At 50.2% G+C, this 17,150-nt stretch overlaps 1 protein-coding gene across 1 annotated transcript in view; it reads right to left on the bottom strand.

Annotated features, from left to right (window-relative positions):
* Ppargc1b (PPARG coactivator 1 beta) overlaps positions 1-17,150 on the bottom strand; it is a 101,607-nt gene that overhangs the window by 5,537 nt on the left and 78,920 nt on the right. The window contains exons 3-9 of the mRNA XM_028774320.1: positions 12,387-12,599; positions 8,802-8,918; positions 7,014-8,112; positions 6,063-6,099; positions 5,452-5,513; positions 3,618-4,425; positions 1,096-1,171 (exon numbers count right to left, since the gene is read on the bottom strand). Coding sequence (XP_028630153.1) covers positions 1,096-1,171; positions 3,618-4,425; positions 5,452-5,513; positions 6,063-6,099; positions 7,014-8,112; positions 8,802-8,918; positions 12,387-12,599 — 2,412 coding nt within the window. The remainder of the gene's footprint in view (positions 1-1,095; positions 1,172-3,617; positions 4,426-5,451; positions 5,514-6,062; positions 6,100-7,013; positions 8,113-8,801; positions 8,919-12,386; positions 12,600-17,150) is intronic.

Genomic DNA, 17,150 nt, shown 5'->3' with positions numbered 1-17,150 from the left:
TTATGGTATCTCTCGGAAGTCACCGATGTAAATGGTCCAAATTCTAGTCAGGACTCTGTCAATCTCAAGGAGTTTATATCAACTCTTAATCCCATCAGTTTCCCTTTATGAATCTGCTGTCTTTCTCTCCTTTCTGCCTCAACCACAGGAATAAGGACTTAATTTGTCTTCATACTGCTGTCACCTGAAGCCTGGGAGTATGCCAGCTTTGTCAAACCACCTAACCCAAGAAGACTATGTTCACCTGTGGTTTGGTTGTGTTTGAGATAGGGTCTCACTATGTAGCCTTGGCTGACCTGGAACCAACTATGTAGACCAGGCTGGCTTTGAACTGACAGAAATGCACTTGCCTCCCAAGTCCTAGGATTAAAGGTATGTGTCACCATGCCTGGCTTTACCTGCAGTTTTAAGTACCCGTTGTACACGGCTGTGCACCTCTGGGGTTTGTGTGCCCCACCCACACACTCACCTCCCAAAGCATGGCAAGCAGTGAGGCTGTTTGTCCTTTTGTGTGTCTGTTATACCTTCCCTCCCTCCTTTCTAGGGCTATGACATAATGTCTGGGCCATGAACACCGAAGGCTCCCAGGAACACCCTCGTGGACAAGCTCAGTTTCTAACAGCAGGCTCTAGGAAGATCCTTGAGGTGGGTGGAGAGGACAGAATGGGTTTGTTGAGGGACCCCTTATGAAGCACAAGGCCCAAATCTCCTATGTACAGACAAATAAACTGAGGCTCAGGGAAGACAGGCTCTTGCCCAGGATCAGACAGAAGGCGTGTGAACTGACCAGCCAAGCCAGTCCCTGCTTAAGTCCTATCATCTGTCTTGACTCTTTCAGAGTCCCTGAAGCTGAGTCCTAAGTGGCTAACTACTGCAGACAATGACCAGTTAAATGCTGGGCTTCCCATGGTGCTACCTTTAATGGCTTTTGGTTACTTATGTTACTGTGAAATAAGATATACTTGTGTCCTTTCGTGTAGTTTATGGCTCATTACTCCTCAGGCAGGCGGGGAGTGAAGGCTGGTGGCTTAGCATTTCTCGATGCTTCTGGCTTGTCCCCACTTTTTCTAGGTCCAGGGACCCCATATCACTTACGATGGCCTTTTCCCGCCGCTTCCTGGCATGCCGGGCGCTTGGGATTCCATCTGAACAGGGCCCTCTGCTCTCACGTCTGTCAGTGAACAAGCAAGGCACAGTGCTCAATCTCACTCTTGCAGAAACCCAGCCCTGACTGTGTGGGACCAAACACTGGCCTGGTGTCCTCTGGGGCTCCCAGGCTGAGATCCCTGGGAAGCAGCCCGTATTAATTCTTGTCCTGACCTTCCAGGTCTTGCCTTTCTCCACTGTCAGGAGTAGAAAGCCCTTTTGCTTCCTTGCATTATTGATTTGAGGAAAAAAATATCCAGGATGTTTTATATACTCCCATTTCCAAAAGAAAGTCTGAAGCTCAGTTCCAGGTAAGATTTGACCAAAACTAGAAATGGGAGAAGCTAGAATTGGAATCAGGTCTGCTCTAAAACCATGCTTCTTCATCATCTACTCTTGTCCTCAAGGTGTTGCAGCCATACCCAGGGCCTGCCTTTCCCCAAATGAGTCTTTAAAAATTTAAATAGAGCTTAGAAGAGTATGGATGGTTGAGCTACACGGACTGAACTTAAACCCTTGTTTCTTTTACTTCTACCTCTGGTTTACATAGTGAGTTCCAGGACAGTCAGGGCTACACAGAGAAACCCTGTCTTGAAAAAATGAAAACAAACAGAAAAAGAAACATGTATCTTCCAACTATATCTGTGAAGCCCAAGTACCACAACAGAAGGCGATATGACTCGTGACTTGTTAACTTTCATGTGCTATTATTCAGTCAAGAGTTATCATTCACTGAGACCAGAGTTGGCGAGCCTTCCCTTCGAGATTGCTGAGACAGGAATTCTTGGAACTGGGCTGGCATTGTGCAGATGGACTCATTGCATTGTCTGCTGGTAGCCAATAAATAGAAAGTAGGTCTAGAGAAGGCTGAGGGATGGTTTTCCAGGTTTGTCAGATACACAGCTCTGTGGGCAGTTGAACAGGGACTGGCATAACCAAGTCACTCTCCAGTGAACAGAAGAAACAGCTAGGCCTACACTGGGCCTATATCTGAGAAGAGAAAATAGGGAATTTATAGTCTCAGGGAAGACCTGGTCTCAACTTTTAGGGTCCTGGAATACAGACCCTGTTCAAATCCATGGACTAGGTAGGAAAGGAAGTGCCCAGGAACTCTAGTGCTGGCAGTGGGGGGTTGGCACAACACTGGGGAAATTTCGATGGCATTAAGATGTCTTAGTGGCAAACTCCTGGGAAATTATAAAAGGACCAGCTGGCAAGCCTTGAGAGTTCTGCAAGACAGCTGAGCTGATGGCTTGTCAGTAAAACCTCAGGGAAAGTCATCTGTAGTAACAGATAACTTGCACATCGGTTTGCGGGGCATTCCTGAAATCCCTTTGTGTGTATCGTTTGATGGGCACAGGAGCTTTGCTTTCTTGGGGTCCTTGAAGAGCTAAGAACAGCTGGTAGAGATGTATATATACAAAGCTGAATTTGTCTAAGAAAAGGTCTAAGATCTGAATTCTGGTCTCAGAATGCTCCGAGAGCTTGCCCGAAATGCAAATTATCCATACCCACAGACTCAGACCGCTCAGCACATCCCTGACCCCCCAGCAGCCTCACAAGATTTCCCCCATAACTCCATGGCTTTGCTCAAGGCTAAAGAGTTCCATCTAGTGGCCACTCAGGTAACCTCAAGCTCAGGGCTGGGACACCCTCACTCACTCACCCTCACCCACCCACCCACCCCTTGCAAAATCTTTCTGGAGTCTCTCTAGGACAAAGCTGGTCCCATTACCTGCTGTGATGAGAAAAAGCAGAAGCTGCTGTCCCCCAAATCTGCCTCCAGGTTCCTCCCTTGAATTTCTGTCCTGTCTTTCCTCAGGCATAGAGTATGACCTGAGAGTTGTAAGATGAAATAACTCCTTTCCTCTGCCCGCTGCTTTCTGTTATGGTATTTTATCACAGTAACAGAAACCCCTTTCCAGGTCCAGTGCTTAAAGATGGGATGCTCAAACTAGCTCATGATGCACCATCTACCAACTGGGCTCTCAGAGGGTCTGTTCACAGCAACAAATAACGCAGGACCAAGCCCAGGAGTAGAGCTCATCATTGATGCTTTTAATCTGGGTGTTTTCAGAACATAGATCAAAACCACATCTTTCCTTTACACATTAACATCTTGTTGCTTTTCAACTATGTGGGTTTGCTTGCTTGCATAAAAAAAATCTGTCCATTGACAAACACAGAGCAGAAAACAAGGGTCAAGTTCATTAGGCTATAAAGTCTCAGAGGGCCAGGATATAAAGTCTCAGAGGGCCAGGATGTAGAGTTTCTTTCTTTCCAACAGTCCCTGCCAGGCCTTACTTGCTTCAGATACCCCAACTCTTGGGGAGCCCATCTCATGCCTTCTGACCAAGGCTGGATTGCAAGCAGAGGTGCAACCCAAGTCTCAAAGCAAATTCCTAGGCCTACTCCCCTCTGGTACCTAATGGGTGCTCAGATATCCCTCTCCCCGGGGCCACCAAAAATACCTGAAGTTCTTCCGGGTGGCTGGTGACCAGGAGCTGCAGGATGAGGAGCCAGAACTGGAGCGACTGCGAGAACAGAGCTGCCGACTGGCCTTACTGGGTGGGCTCTGGTAGGGGCAATGGTCAGAGCAGGGAGGGCTGACCCCTGAGTCCTCTCCTTCATCGTCTTCTTCCCCTCCCTCCTCTTCTTCCTCCTCCTCCTCCAGCAGGAAGCTGCTCTCCCCACTGCTGCTGCTGCTGTCCTCAAACACGGTGTCATACTCCGGGCTTTTACATGAAGCCAGGTCCTCATCCTCCAGAGCGGTCTCCAGCAGCCCAAAGTGCTTTGTGAGGCTGGCACGGATCTCATGGTCTCTTAGCTGCATGCTGTCCTTGGGGGTAGGGTCACAGTTCTGGTCTGGCTCCCTCCTAGGGGCCTTTGTTTCCATTGGCAGAGTGGCACCCTGCTGGACCAAGTCTTCAAGGTGGACCCCGATTGGCTCCCAGGACCTCAGCACCTTCCTCTGTAGGGCAGCCTCTGGCCTGAGCACCTGGCAGTAGTCATGGTCTCCAAAGGAGCAGGAGAAGGGGCGCTTCTGGCCAGCCTGGGAGACTGGCTGGGCTGTGGCATGCTGCAGATGGGACAGGAGCTCGCTTCGCTCCGGGTGCCTCTTGGGCAGCTTGTGGGAAGCCCCTGGGGTGGCTGTGAGCTGAAGAGCCTCAGGGGAGGGGAGGCTGGGAGCTGTGTCTTGGCCTGGGCTGTGCTTGGTGTCCGGCTTGAAGACGTCCTCCTCCATGGGCTTGTATGGAGGTGTGGTGGGCGGAGTGAGTCCTACCCAGGCAAGAAGAAAAACAGGTGAGGGTAAGGCAGGTCTTCTTGGAGGACATTAAGAGTTCTGTTTGCAAGGACACAGAAGTGGCTGTGTGCCACAACGTTCCTATAGGTGGATGGCAGGCATCACTAGCTAGTCACCACACTGTTGCCCAAGCCTGTATGTAGCCCAGGGATCCTCCTGCTCTTAGGAGCTGGCACGAGATGAGAGCCAATGGGCATCCCTTTGGGTCTTGGTAATGGCAGCTCATGTGTCCAGGTCAGAGATATCTGTTACTGCTCTACTGCCAACCATTTAAAGAGCCCTGCCTCAGGGGTACCCCTGAACGGAGAAGGCAGTGCCATTGGGGAAACCAACCATTTGGTTTCTCTGATGCTACTTGATCTGCTTTTGTCTTCCGGTCTTCCAAGCACACCACAGGAACTTGCTAAAATTACCCACTTGTTTCTTTCCATGCCTTCCAAAGCCTACAGGATGGGTGCCAGGAACCCCTATGCCTTGGTCCTTTGGGGACTGCTATTCCTTTCCCCCCATGTCTTGCTTTTAGCAGGACCAGCGGACCAGTAACTCTGATGTACCCTGTACTTCCATTCTCTTGTATCTTTACTCATACCAATTCTTCAACTAAGCACACCTTTCTTTGTTTCCCAATGCCTGTTGGTCCTTCAACCCCTCAGCACCCCTGTCCTGGCCACTCCACCATTTGACCAGGCCACTCTGACCTTCTGCTTTAACCAGATCCAACCTCATTCAACACACAAGACTGAGTGGTTGAAATGAGTGCATGGCTAACCATTCTCCTGAAGGTTTAGCCTCCCCAGACTGTGGTCTCCTCCAGAGCTGTGTCTTTGTTTTCTGACCTCAGTACCCTCTCGGCTGCTGGTACCAGCAGCTGAAGGGCTCGCCCCAGGCCTTGACCCTCCTCCCAGCATGTTCCCTGTGCATCTCACTGCTAGAGTAGTTCAGTAGAAGACGTACTCCTTCTCAGGCCATTCAAACTCCCCACAGGCACCCCACAGGCTCACCTGCTGTGCCACAAAGCTCCACCGTCAAGGACTCCTCAAAACTCTTCTTGCCAAGAGGGTCACTGGTAGGGGCAAGGAGGACAGGAAGGGAAGAGGCTGGTCAGTAGGAACCTTCCACAGGCCCATACTTTTGAGGGGAGCAAAAGGTACTGGGATAGACCCTGGGTCTGCCACAGAATGTGCTGAGGGGCCCCATCCTGGGTGTTAAAGAAACTCAAGTTGCAGTTATGGGAAGGTACAGGCAAAGTCTGATGTAGATTCCTTGCTTTATAGGTGGAGTTCCTGAAGCCCAGAGAGGGAAGGAACTTGCTTCTAGTCCCCCAGTGTCATAGGCTTCCAGTCCCCACCCCAAAGAACACTCTTTAGAGCCCTGGAGATACCAGAAGTGGCTTGATTCTCCATCTTTCTCCTCAGCTCACAGAGGTTCCTCTTTAAAACTCAATCCCTTTGAAAGGAGTCTAGATCCCAAGGGCAAGGTGACAATGAAGGCAAGTCCTGAGGATGAGGCCAGGCTTAGGGGCTGATAACCTCCCATCCGAATGCACACATCTCAGACAAAAGCTCATGGAATAATAGACCAACAATTTCACACACACACACAAAAAATCTACCTTTGTGACAAGGCCAGCATGAGGCACCTGGGGGAGTCTGAAAAGACAAAAAAGAAAATAAGATTCCCCCACACACACCATCATAAATACTCTCCCATTTGGGGAGCCCTCACAGTTCTGGGGCCACCAAGGACAGATGCCCTTTAAGGTGACATATGGCCTTGGCCATCTAAGGGAAGGATAGGGTGCAATTCAAATCCACCTTGCATTGCTGGGTCTCAGCCAGCAGATCTCCTCACTTTGCAGAAATAGCAGATGGGCCAGGCAACCCCTGCTGGCCAAACAGTGTGGCACAGTAGCCATGCACTGAGGCCAAGGCTCCAAGCCCAAGCTGTGATTCTAGATGGTTCTGGTGGCAGGTCCTTCACTAAAAAGCTCTGAGCCTTGGGCCTCTGTCTCTGTTAGTTATATGAAACAGGTCTGCATATGTACCCAGGCTGGCTTCAAATTCTATCCTCCTGTCCCTCATTCTTCTTTTTTTTTTTTTTTTTTTTTTTTTTTTGGTTTTTTCGAGACAGGGTTTCTCTGTGTAGCCCTGGCTGTCCTGGAACTCACTCTGTAGACCAGGCTGGCCTCGAACTCAGAAATCCGCCTGCCTCTGCCTCCCAAGTGCTGGGATTAAAGGCGTGTGCCACCACCACCCACTCTTAAGTACTGTTTATCACCATGCCTAGCTCGCTTTATTTATTTATTTACTGTCCCTTGCCCTTATCCATGCATGGATAAGGCCTCTTGTTCTTTGTTCATTAAGCAGTGCTTTGATACGCACGATGAAAATCTTGAAGATGATCAGGTATTTTCCTGAAGGTCTGCCAAACTGTACAGAAAGGGCAGTGGACAACCAGATCCAACCTCAGTCAACACACAAGACTGAGTGCTTGAAGGAAGTGCTCCCAGCTCCCAGTGGGGATGCTCTGCTCACCCCACCCTCTTTGGTGGACCACAGACTACCTCTGGAAGGGGGCTGTGGGCAGCTTGGATCCTCATCTGTGTCTCCACACCCACTCTCACAGGGACTTTCCAGGATGGGGATCTGGGATCCCTGGGGAAGCTGCTGCTGGCCTTGACTACTGTCTGTGAGGCTGCCCAGGTCTTCCTCCAGGGTGTGGGTCTCTGTGGCCAGGCACATCGAGGGCAGAGCACCTAGGGCCTCATCAGTGAATGTCAGCCAAGGGCCCAGCTCTGGATTTAGTCTCCTGGAGCGCCGCACTGGGCACACAGAGCTGTCCATCTTCCTCCCTAGTTTGGTCCATGGAAGGCCACGACCTGGTCTCTTCCTGCCCCACTCCTCTTCCTCCTCCTCTTTTTCTTCTTCCTCTTCTTCTTCCTCTTCCTCCTCCTCATCTTCCTCCCGCTTTTGCCTTGCAGGCTTGTTGACATCCCGTTTCACCTCCAGCCTCAGAGGACGCAGGCTGGGTCTAGGTCCGGTGCTCTTAGGGGAAGCAGTGATTCTTACCTCTTCTGCCATGGCAGAGTGGGTAGGGGAGGCCTGATTGTCTTTGGGGGGCCTGGGTCTGGACTGAGGTGTGAGGGAAGCATACACAGGTATGGCCAGGCGGTAGGGCTTGCTAACATCACAGAGGATATCTTGGGCCAGAAGTTCCCTTAGGATGGAGAACTCAGTCCAGAAGGCTTTGGGGGGATGCCGGGATCGGGGTGAGGCCTGCCTGGAGGGGCTGCTGCAGGGCTGGGGGATTGGCTCTGGGGCCCGTTGGGGCAGCTTCCTCTGGGGCAGGCAGTAGGTATGCATGTAGCGAATGAGCTGTACCATGGCCCTCACATCCTCCTCGGGAGCCTGGGCACTGTCGGGGCTGGCCGTGTCCTGTGCTAAGGAGTCTTGGGGAGAGGCTGGAGTTTGCCAGGGGCTTGGGCAATCCTCCCCCTCCTCCTCATCCTCCTTGGAGAGGAGCTGAGGACTTGGATGGGGAGTTGGGGAGCAGGCTTTCACTCTGGGGCAGGGCAGCACCGAAGTGAGGTGCTTATGCAGTTCAGTACAAGGCCGGCCCTGAGACCGCAGCGTGGGGGTCTTCTTGTCCTGGGTGCCATCCACCTGGAAAAGGAAATAAGCCAGAGTGAGCAGGGAGGGGCACAATGCTTCTCTCTCTGCCTGCTCTAGTAGCCAGAAGATCCAGCATCTCTCTCAGGATTGTGGGAATGGCTTATTCCTTCACTTCATCCCTAGACCCCAGCATGGCTGGCACCTGGCAAACTGAGTCGGTGAGGAAGGAAGAGATAGCCAGACCTCTACAGGGCTCCCAGACTTGGAGCCGCTGTATATCCTTCTAGATATCTACCAAAGCTTTCTCTGACCCACCAAAAAATAAGGCCAGGACAGGTATGGGTGTTACCTTTTGTATGCAAGGTTCTAAAGTGGCCAGAGGCTCCTCAGAAATCCTGAAACCCAAGTACGATCTGGACTGTGGTCTCCACAGCCAGATGTTCCCATCTGTTCTCCATTAGCTCATGAGCCCCAAAGGAGGCCACACCTTCCTGTTTCTGTTCTAATACGTGTTAAGATCTGTGTCAATATCTCACAGCTCAAAACACTCAAGTGTGGGAAAGTACAGAGCTCATTTTAGAGTCTCAAACTATGCTGGTTTCAAGGAGCAGTGCCTGGGATTCTGGCTCAGCCAGCACTGTGAGGAAGAGAGAGAGGGATGGAGACTGAACCTGCCACTCTTAGCCACAGTCGAGAGCCAGCTGGGGGCTCAGGTCACTTCTGGGCATATGTAGAAATACCTTGACACAAGGCCGCTGACTTCTGGAACTGAGGCTGGTCTGGGACCAGGTGGCCCCATCCTTCAGAGCGTCAGAGCTTGCTGTTGGGGAGGATGTGGCCAGGAGGAGCTTCTGTAGCTGGGAAGAGGCAGAGGGGAAAAGACTAGGGCCAGGCACACTCAGAGACACAGGGTACCACATGCCAATCGACCACACCCCGGCCAGAAAACAGACTGCTGTCTACCACACTCCCAAATACCATTAGCTCATTGTTAGTACGGTCAGTGACCCAGGTCTGGGTGATGCCTGCTCAGTGTACTGTTAGAGTCAGCTAACTCTACACGCCTGTAATAGACACATGTGTATACATACATAGATGTACCAACGGAGAGGATATAAACCGAAATGATGCTCAATATGGGATCCAGCTGACTTCCCCTTTGTCCATGACATCTAAGAATGTACTTCTTTAATTAAGTACATATTACTCACAAATGTTAACACTCACGTGTGTGTGTGTGTGTGTGTGTGTGTGTGTGTGTGTGTATGTGCATGAAATTCTAAAAGGTAGACAAGCAAGTCTCCTGGCCAGGCGGTGGTGGTACATGCCTTTAATCCCAGCACTCAAGAGGCAAAGGCAGGTGGATGTCTGTGAGTTCAAGGCCAGCCTGGTTTGCAGAGCAGGACAGCCAAGGGTATGACACAGAGAAACCCTGTCTAAAAACAAAACAAAACAAAAAAAGAAATCTCCTTCCTTCCTTCTCAAGGTCCTTTCTCCTTCCCAGATGCAACTGCCACTATTTTCCTGTAAGCCTTCATGAGGTGGGCTTTAATCATAAGAATATATAATCATGCAAGAATATATCTAAGGTACATGCTACTTCCAACCCACTCAGCTGTTTGCATATAAGTAAAAGAATGCTAACCTTTAGTTTGTCTTTTCTTCAACTATTTGTGTGTGTGTTGGGGGGGTGTTAGGGGCATCTGGTCACATGTAACCCAGGCTATCCTCAAACTATGTAGTCAAGGATGATTTGAATGCCTGGCCTTCCTGTCTCTCCCTCTCAAGTGCTGAGAGTTCAGGCATGCATGTCCACACCCAGTTTTATGGGTTTCATAAGGTGCCAGACAAGCAAGTAGTTTACCTTTTGAGCTACCCCCCTGGCCCTCAGATAACTTTAAAAATAATAAAGATTGTCGAAGCTCTCCAGCTTCAGGTCCCTGCTGGCAGGTGCACAGTTCATCTACCCAAAGAGCAAAGAGACTAAAGAAAAAAATATCTTCAGACTCCACTGCAGCCAAGGTGAGAACAAGGTGAGAGTTACCCTGGGATTGTTCTATGGCACCGAGTGTTTCCTGGGGAACACGCCTCCCCAGTACCCCAACAGAGAGCACCAAAGGCCCAGCTAGAGAAAGGCCACACCCTACATTCTGAGTGACTGAGGATCCCTGACACCTTATGTAGACTACACACACACACACACATAACTTTGTGACTTTGGATTCTGGGCTAGAGGGAAGAGATCTGGTTCTATTCTACCTCAACACCAGTCTAGGTCACACCCTGAACAATCTATTTCCTTCTCTGCACTGACACAGGATGGAGGCAGGAGGGAGGCACACACACACACACACACACACACAAAGAAAAAAACAAACAAACCAACGAATCAACATTCACCCCCCCCCCAAAAAAAAAAACCAACCAACCAACCAAACAAACAAACAAAACCACTGGATCTGAGACTTTTAAAAAAAAATCAAAACAAAACAAAAACCACCTCTGAGAGTTCAACAGACACTTCTGACCTCAGGATTTGTACAGACCTGTATTCACAGGTCTTCCAAATCCACAGGCCAGCCGTCTGAAATCCAAGGCAAGGCTTACGGTCTGCATGGTTTCTCTGGGCTCCTCTAGAACTATCAATATGCCGGGAGATTTGACATTGAGTCCTACTGCTCATAAGTTAACACAGTGCGGGGGAGGGGGGCGGAATAGGCAGTGTAATCAGAAGGGAAGGCTCAGGACTAAGACAGCCTTTGACCACCAGGGGCTGCTCTTTCCCTTGCTGAGGTCTCCTGCCGCAGCCTGGTGCAGAAAACACTGAGAATTCTTAGTACGGATGGCCTGTCAGGACTCTGAGTCAGCCAGCATGTGCTAGGTGGGCCTGTATGCTAGGCAATGTTCTAAATGCTCCCTGGATATTACCCACAGCAATCCTCCCAACAGCCTTTGACCCAGGCCCTATTATACACTCCCATGGATGAGAAAGCTGAGTCATAGAGAGGCTAAGGTGTGCCCAAGGACCCACAAGCTCTCATGAGTAGAGCTGGGGTTCAAATCTAAGAGACCTCTTCCAGTCTGGAAGGATGCAGGACCCACAGGAGGGAGCTGCATTATGACACTGAACACGATCTGGGCAGGGACACAGTAAACACTTGGTAAGTCCCCTCAATGCTCTGGAACCTCAAAGGCAGCAGAAGACAAGCCACAGGGCCCTAGTACACAAGTCAGCACACATCCAGTCTAACTTGGTTGTCATACCAACTTATAAGACTTATGCCCTAGGCCTTCGATACCCCATAGCAGAACACGATACTCACCGAGGGCCTTTCCAGGATCTAAGAGCCCAGCTCTGACCGGCTCTAAACCGCTAGAAGCTACAAAGCTCCAAAGAAAGGAAGGAACCCTTGGCAGCAGCACAAAGTTGACCTCAAGTGCCTGGGCTTGGGTATCCCCAGCTAGAGCCCTGGACAAGTGTCCTCAGTAATTTGGGAGGTCCAGACTCTTGAAAGGGCAGTCAGAGCTGGTATCATCTCCTCTCACTTCTTCACAGACTCTACACACGCTCATACATTTAACTTGTACATGTTAGTGTGAATACTGGCCCACTGTCTTTGAAGCATAGCCTAGAAGGATCTATTTGAAATGAAAGTCATGTCTCCATAGACCCAGAAATTCTATTTCTAGGATTTGGATCTACTTACATGAGGCAACTGATGACTGTGGTGTCGCGTGTGACAATGGGGCAGGTGACAATGGATGTCCATCAGGAGGGGAATGGTTAAATGATGGGACATCCTTACCTGGAAGTCCTACACAGCCAACAAGGAGACAGAGCTCCACACACTCATCTGAAGAGTTTCCAGGACACGCACACAGCTTAGTGAGGAAGCAAGGTGCTGAACAGGCTACAATACAGGCTCTGTTGTTTTTGTAGTTAAAAAAAAAAAAAAAGGTGAAGAGGAAAGTCATGTAACAGATCAGTAACCATGGTTACCTCTGGGGAAGAAGAAGGCAATTGTGAGAGGGCTCGGAAGGTTTTGCTTTTAACTGTCCACGTTTCCATTTCCCTCTTGTTTTTTTTATCCTACATGTGTTATCTTGGTGCAAATGTTTGTGTGTGATTTTAAGGTTTAAAAGAAAAATAGAACAAAGTCTAATGTCACTGTCCAGGCAGGAAGGATAAGGTCCAGGGAGTCCTCGAACCTGAGGCTGTCTGTAGAAACTATGTCCTGGTGCTCAGGGCCCTGACTGAGCTAGACCTGACAGCTTAGCCATCACCGGTCTACAATCTGACATCAGCCCCAGGCCACAGTCCTCACCAGTGAAAGCTCATCCACTTCAGACACTGGGGACAGAAGCCTCTCCAGGGCGGGGCTGGGGGGTGCAGATAAGGGAGCAGGTGAAGCTGGGGTGCAGGATGATGTGTCGCCGTCATCCAGTCCTGGGAAGTCAGCCAGCCCCACATCGTCTTCGGGGATGTCATCCAGGGTCTTGGTAAGCGCAGCCAAGAGAGCTTCATTCTCACTGTCAATCTGGATGGAAGAAACAAAGGTGGGGGAGAAAGGGTTTGTCACTGTGGGGAACCCAGCTCCCTACCCGAACGAACCACAGCTGCCAGCCCCTTAGCCCAAGAAATCTGTTCCATATTTCTGAAATATTCAGTAAGCAGGTTGTCAACTCCAAGAGCCACAAGAATTTGATAAACAGGCCACGGGAAGGGGCCTTGCCTGAAGATCCCAATCCTGGCTCTGCTGCTCATTGAGCTGTGACCTGGGCAGAAGACAGCCTATTTAAAGATACCTGCCTCTTTGATCAAAGACTCAAGCTTCTCTTCATCATTGGTGTCAGGGTCCCAGCCCCTTGAACCTTGAGGCCCACACAGGGTAGAGACTGGATATCCCAGGGCTCAGTGGGGACAGTCATAACTAGAACAATGAAAACCAGCTTGGACTTCCCATGGGATCCTTGGGTTTGTTCTCTTTGCTCCCTCGGGGAGAGGTAGTGGGTGCTGTAGTTAGGAGCTTGGGCTCTGGAGCTGTTGACTCACAAATACCACACTTATCAACTGTGGGTTCTTAAGGGCAAGTTAAACCTCCTCTGCCAGGTGAGATAATAGACAGGACCCACACCAAGGAGTTCTTGTTGAGTGTGAGCAGGTGACTGCAAGCAAGGTGCTTAGAAAACAGGGCCCGACACCAAGCAAGTGCTTACTACTTGCTATGCTATACTTACTATGGCACTACCATTTTAGAGACAATGATGAAGACCAGTGCCCACCCCACTTCCTTTCTTCCCTTCCTATTGCAGGCTGTACTGCATCTGGCTTTGTGTTGGATGCTGGCATTCAGCATACCAAGGCCATCATACTCCCTGCCCTCCTAGAGCTTGACCCTTTGGAAGAGTTGAGACAGACAAGAGAAGAAGACAAGAGTGCATCTTTGAGCTTGAGAGAGACTTGAGGAAGCTAGAGGAGCCTGGGATAGGAAAAAGAACAAGATTGCAGGCTGCCTAGAGTGGTCAGCAGCTGATTCTTAAACTTTAGGAGCCAAGCAAAGGACTAAGAAAACATAGCTCAGGGCAAGGGGACACCCAGGGTGGAAGCCTTGGTCTTGAGAGGGACTGGAAAGCTGTCAATAGCACCCAGGAGCTCACGCAACACCACGGTGAGGGGAGTATGGTTTTAATCTCCATTTTGCAGAGAAATTGATCAATCAAAAAGTATCAGGCAAAGTCAGGGCTTGAACCATGTGCCTGTGCACAAATAAACCAGGGCTCTGCTTCTCCGCTGTCTGCAATCCGAGGTACCTAGCCCTTCAGGCCCCCAAGATCTAGGTTGAGAGCATAGACCATTTGCTTCTAGATTAGGCCACCCCAGTCAGTAACCCTGAGTCCCTGCTCCGTGCTGGCAGAAGCTCAAGCTATCACATGGTTCCTTCTGAGGCATGCTTTCCCATCCCAGGTCCAGCTGTTCATCCTTTCCTCAGGAAGTTCATCTGAAATACACATCTCGTGATGGCCTTTTGGCTGCACTAAATCTGTTCCCGGCTGCAACCTTACAGTCAGAGCGGCAGCTGACTAACTCAATCGGGGACTTGGGGAGAGGAGAATAAACGTGTTTGTAATTTTTAGAACAGAGCTAAGAATAAAAAAAAAAAAGTCAGAAGTTGTTAGTGGGTCTGAGCCAGGGCTTTGTGGACTGTGGATCTAGAAAGTGATGAGGACTCACGTGGCTGCCCCCACCTGCAAGACTCTCCCAATCCCCGGGCAAGACTCGCTAGGCTCCATTTTTGTAACAGCTTCCTAGCTCTGGTGGGGAATTAAGACCCTGGGACCCAGTGATATTTGGGGGATGGCCACACAAAGCTCTGCCACTACCAGGGTGGCCTTGGACAAGGTGGTTCCTTCCACTGAACCTACTACCCAATGTGAGTTCCTTCCAAGCTTGGATATGGGAAGCAGGGAAATTGCTAAACAAAGATGAGAGGCAAGAGAGAGAATGGCCAACTTCAGTTTCTCAGGTTCTAGCGAAGTCACTCAGAATGATGATGTCATTACTGCTGGGTGGAGAGAGAATTCCCAGGGTGCCACAGATTATCACATAGAGCAAAACTGTAAGGGCTTTCAGGGTCATCTAGTGGCCAGGGGTGTCAAAGGAGCCACGTGTGTGTTCCAGCTCACCTGCGGCATGGATGACTTCATGCCAGTCCTGGTGACACACGGCTCTAGGCAACAGCCTCCGCCGGTCACAGCTGGTGTTTCTTGGGAAGCCTACCTGCCATTCTTTCCACAGGTGTTCTGAGGAACAAAGACCTATCAAAGCCACATAGCAAGCCAGGGCAGGGCCAAGGATGAGAGAATCATAACTTACAGAGCGAGCACAGGCCTGGATGGGGATGAGCACCAAACGGCAGAGACCACGATGAGATTGGATGTACCACGATGAGATTGGATGTAACCTACACTGACTAACAAAAGATCTGCTTCTCACCCCTTTCCCTGGGCAGCCTAGCTCTGGGATGGCTGGGTGGGGCTGGAAGAACAGCCACCTTACCCACACACTGCCATGGCTCTTCCCAGGCCTCCTGGCTGCCCTGTAGGCGCCTTTGGATATCACTGGAGCTAGCCACTTCATCCTGCCTGGGCCCATTAGCTTGTTCCCCTGCTCAGCTTAGAAATGGAGTGAAAATTAATGGCGAGTTAATCAGCTGAGAAAGGGATATTAATAGACTTGCCCCGCCCCCAGCCTTCCCAGGCTCATCTCAAGCTGGAGGAAAAGGAACCTTGGAGGAACCTTAATGAAATACTGCATTGGTGGACTGGAGTGGCATGAAGGAGAGCCAGAAGAATCCACAGACAGAGATCCTTGCCTGTCCAAGAGGCCCCCATGAGTCTGGAGACACTCAGGAAGTCACCCATGGCCCAGCCTGCCCTTCTTCTGAGAGAATCCATGAATTCCCAGCGTCTGTAAGGACTGGTACTTTCTTCCTCCATCCTCAACACACCAAGAAACAGTGATATACAGTCCAAGTTCCTTCTTCATTCCTCACAAGGGGAGACTGACGTCCTATAAAAGGGAGCTTGCCAAGGCCACATAGCACAAAATAGCCAGACACCAGCTTACTCCAGACCACCCGACTAAGTGCCTGTCATACCCTGGCCCAAAAACTTTGGAACATTCAGATAATGGAACGAAATGCCCAGGTCCCCAGATTTTGTCAACTCTTATAACTATAGCTTGCTATCATCGTTTCTCTTAGCTTGTTCCTGAAGCAAGTCCTGTAGCAATGGTGCCATTAGGTGGTCAGCAAAGGACTCTGACACAGCACCATGCTCCATGGTGCCCCCTGGCAGGAGGAAACTGCCTAAGTTAATGGCAGAAAGAGGATCAGAACCAGTGGGCCCTGGGCCTCTCCACTCAAGGTGTTGGAAGAGCTCATATTTGGCCCTTGAGAGCTCCTTTGACCTACTAATTGAACCATCACCATATGCAAGGGCTTCAGAAATGAGTAAACCGTCATCTACAGGGAGAACGTAGACAGAAGCTGAGTGTCCATGAGCAGAAGTGACCAAATGCCTCAGGAGAAGCGACCCATGGCTCTGTTTACATGATTATTATTTATTTGGGCTGGACGTAATGCTAGACACAGACAGGTAAGGCCCTGGGGTACTACATGCACAACAGTGACATAGCCCTAGAGTTCAAGAAGGGACGGAGGGATGCCACGCAGACAATGACGACAACAGACACTAAACACATCATCACCTGTACAGCAGCTGCATTCGTGTGCCATGGCCTGGCCTGGGGAAGAGGGGATGCAGCGGAGAGGTAGTGATGTAACAGCTCAGCCCACTGTGAGGGCGAACTGCTCACCGGGCTGAGAGCCTCTGCAGGCTCGCTCAGCTCTGAAACCATGTCACCCAGGGCAGGACTTCTCCAGAGGCCTGCTGAGGCTCTAAGTTGGAGGAGTAGGTGTGGGGGCCTGAGCAGTTTCCTGGGGATGGACTCCAGTGGCACTCTGGCCTCACTTGTCCATCAGCTTTCTGCAATCTGTAAGCATTTTTGAAAAACTGTCCCTTAAGAGGGAGGGAACAACATTATTTTGGCACCGTGTTTTAAGTTTTGATTTTGTTTTTTTTTGTTTGTTTGTTTGTTTTTGTAATAGGGAGGGCTGGTGAGGCAGTTGGTAATGCGGGTGCCTTGCAATCAAGAGAACTGAGATTAAGGCTCAGAAGCTGTGTTAAAAAAACAAAGCCACAAAGCCATGAGTGGCAGCATGATCTTGTTATTCTAGGGTTAGGGATGGTGAGACTGGTGAACTCCAGGCCAGGGACAGAGTCTGTTTCAAAAAGCAAGATGTGTTGGATGTGGTAGTGTGTGTCTCTGATGCCAGCACTCAGGAAGCAGAGGCAATGGACCTCTGCAGGGATATATGATGAGATCCTTTCTCAAAACAGAACACAGGCAAAAAGCAAGGTGGAAGGTGGCTGTGCCTGAGGAATGACACAGAGGTTGTCCTCTGGCCTCCACAGGCAGAGAGAGAGAGAGAGAGAGAGAGAGAGAGAGAGAGAGAGAGAGAGAGAGA

Source organism: Grammomys surdaster, unplaced genomic scaffold (assembly GCF_004785775.1).
Source record: "Grammomys surdaster isolate TR1022 unplaced genomic scaffold, NIH_TR_1.0 239, whole genome shotgun sequence".
Taxonomy (NCBI): Eukaryota; Metazoa; Chordata; class Mammalia; order Rodentia; family Muridae; genus Grammomys; species Grammomys surdaster.
This window is presented reverse-complemented; position numbering and strand designations above follow the sequence as displayed.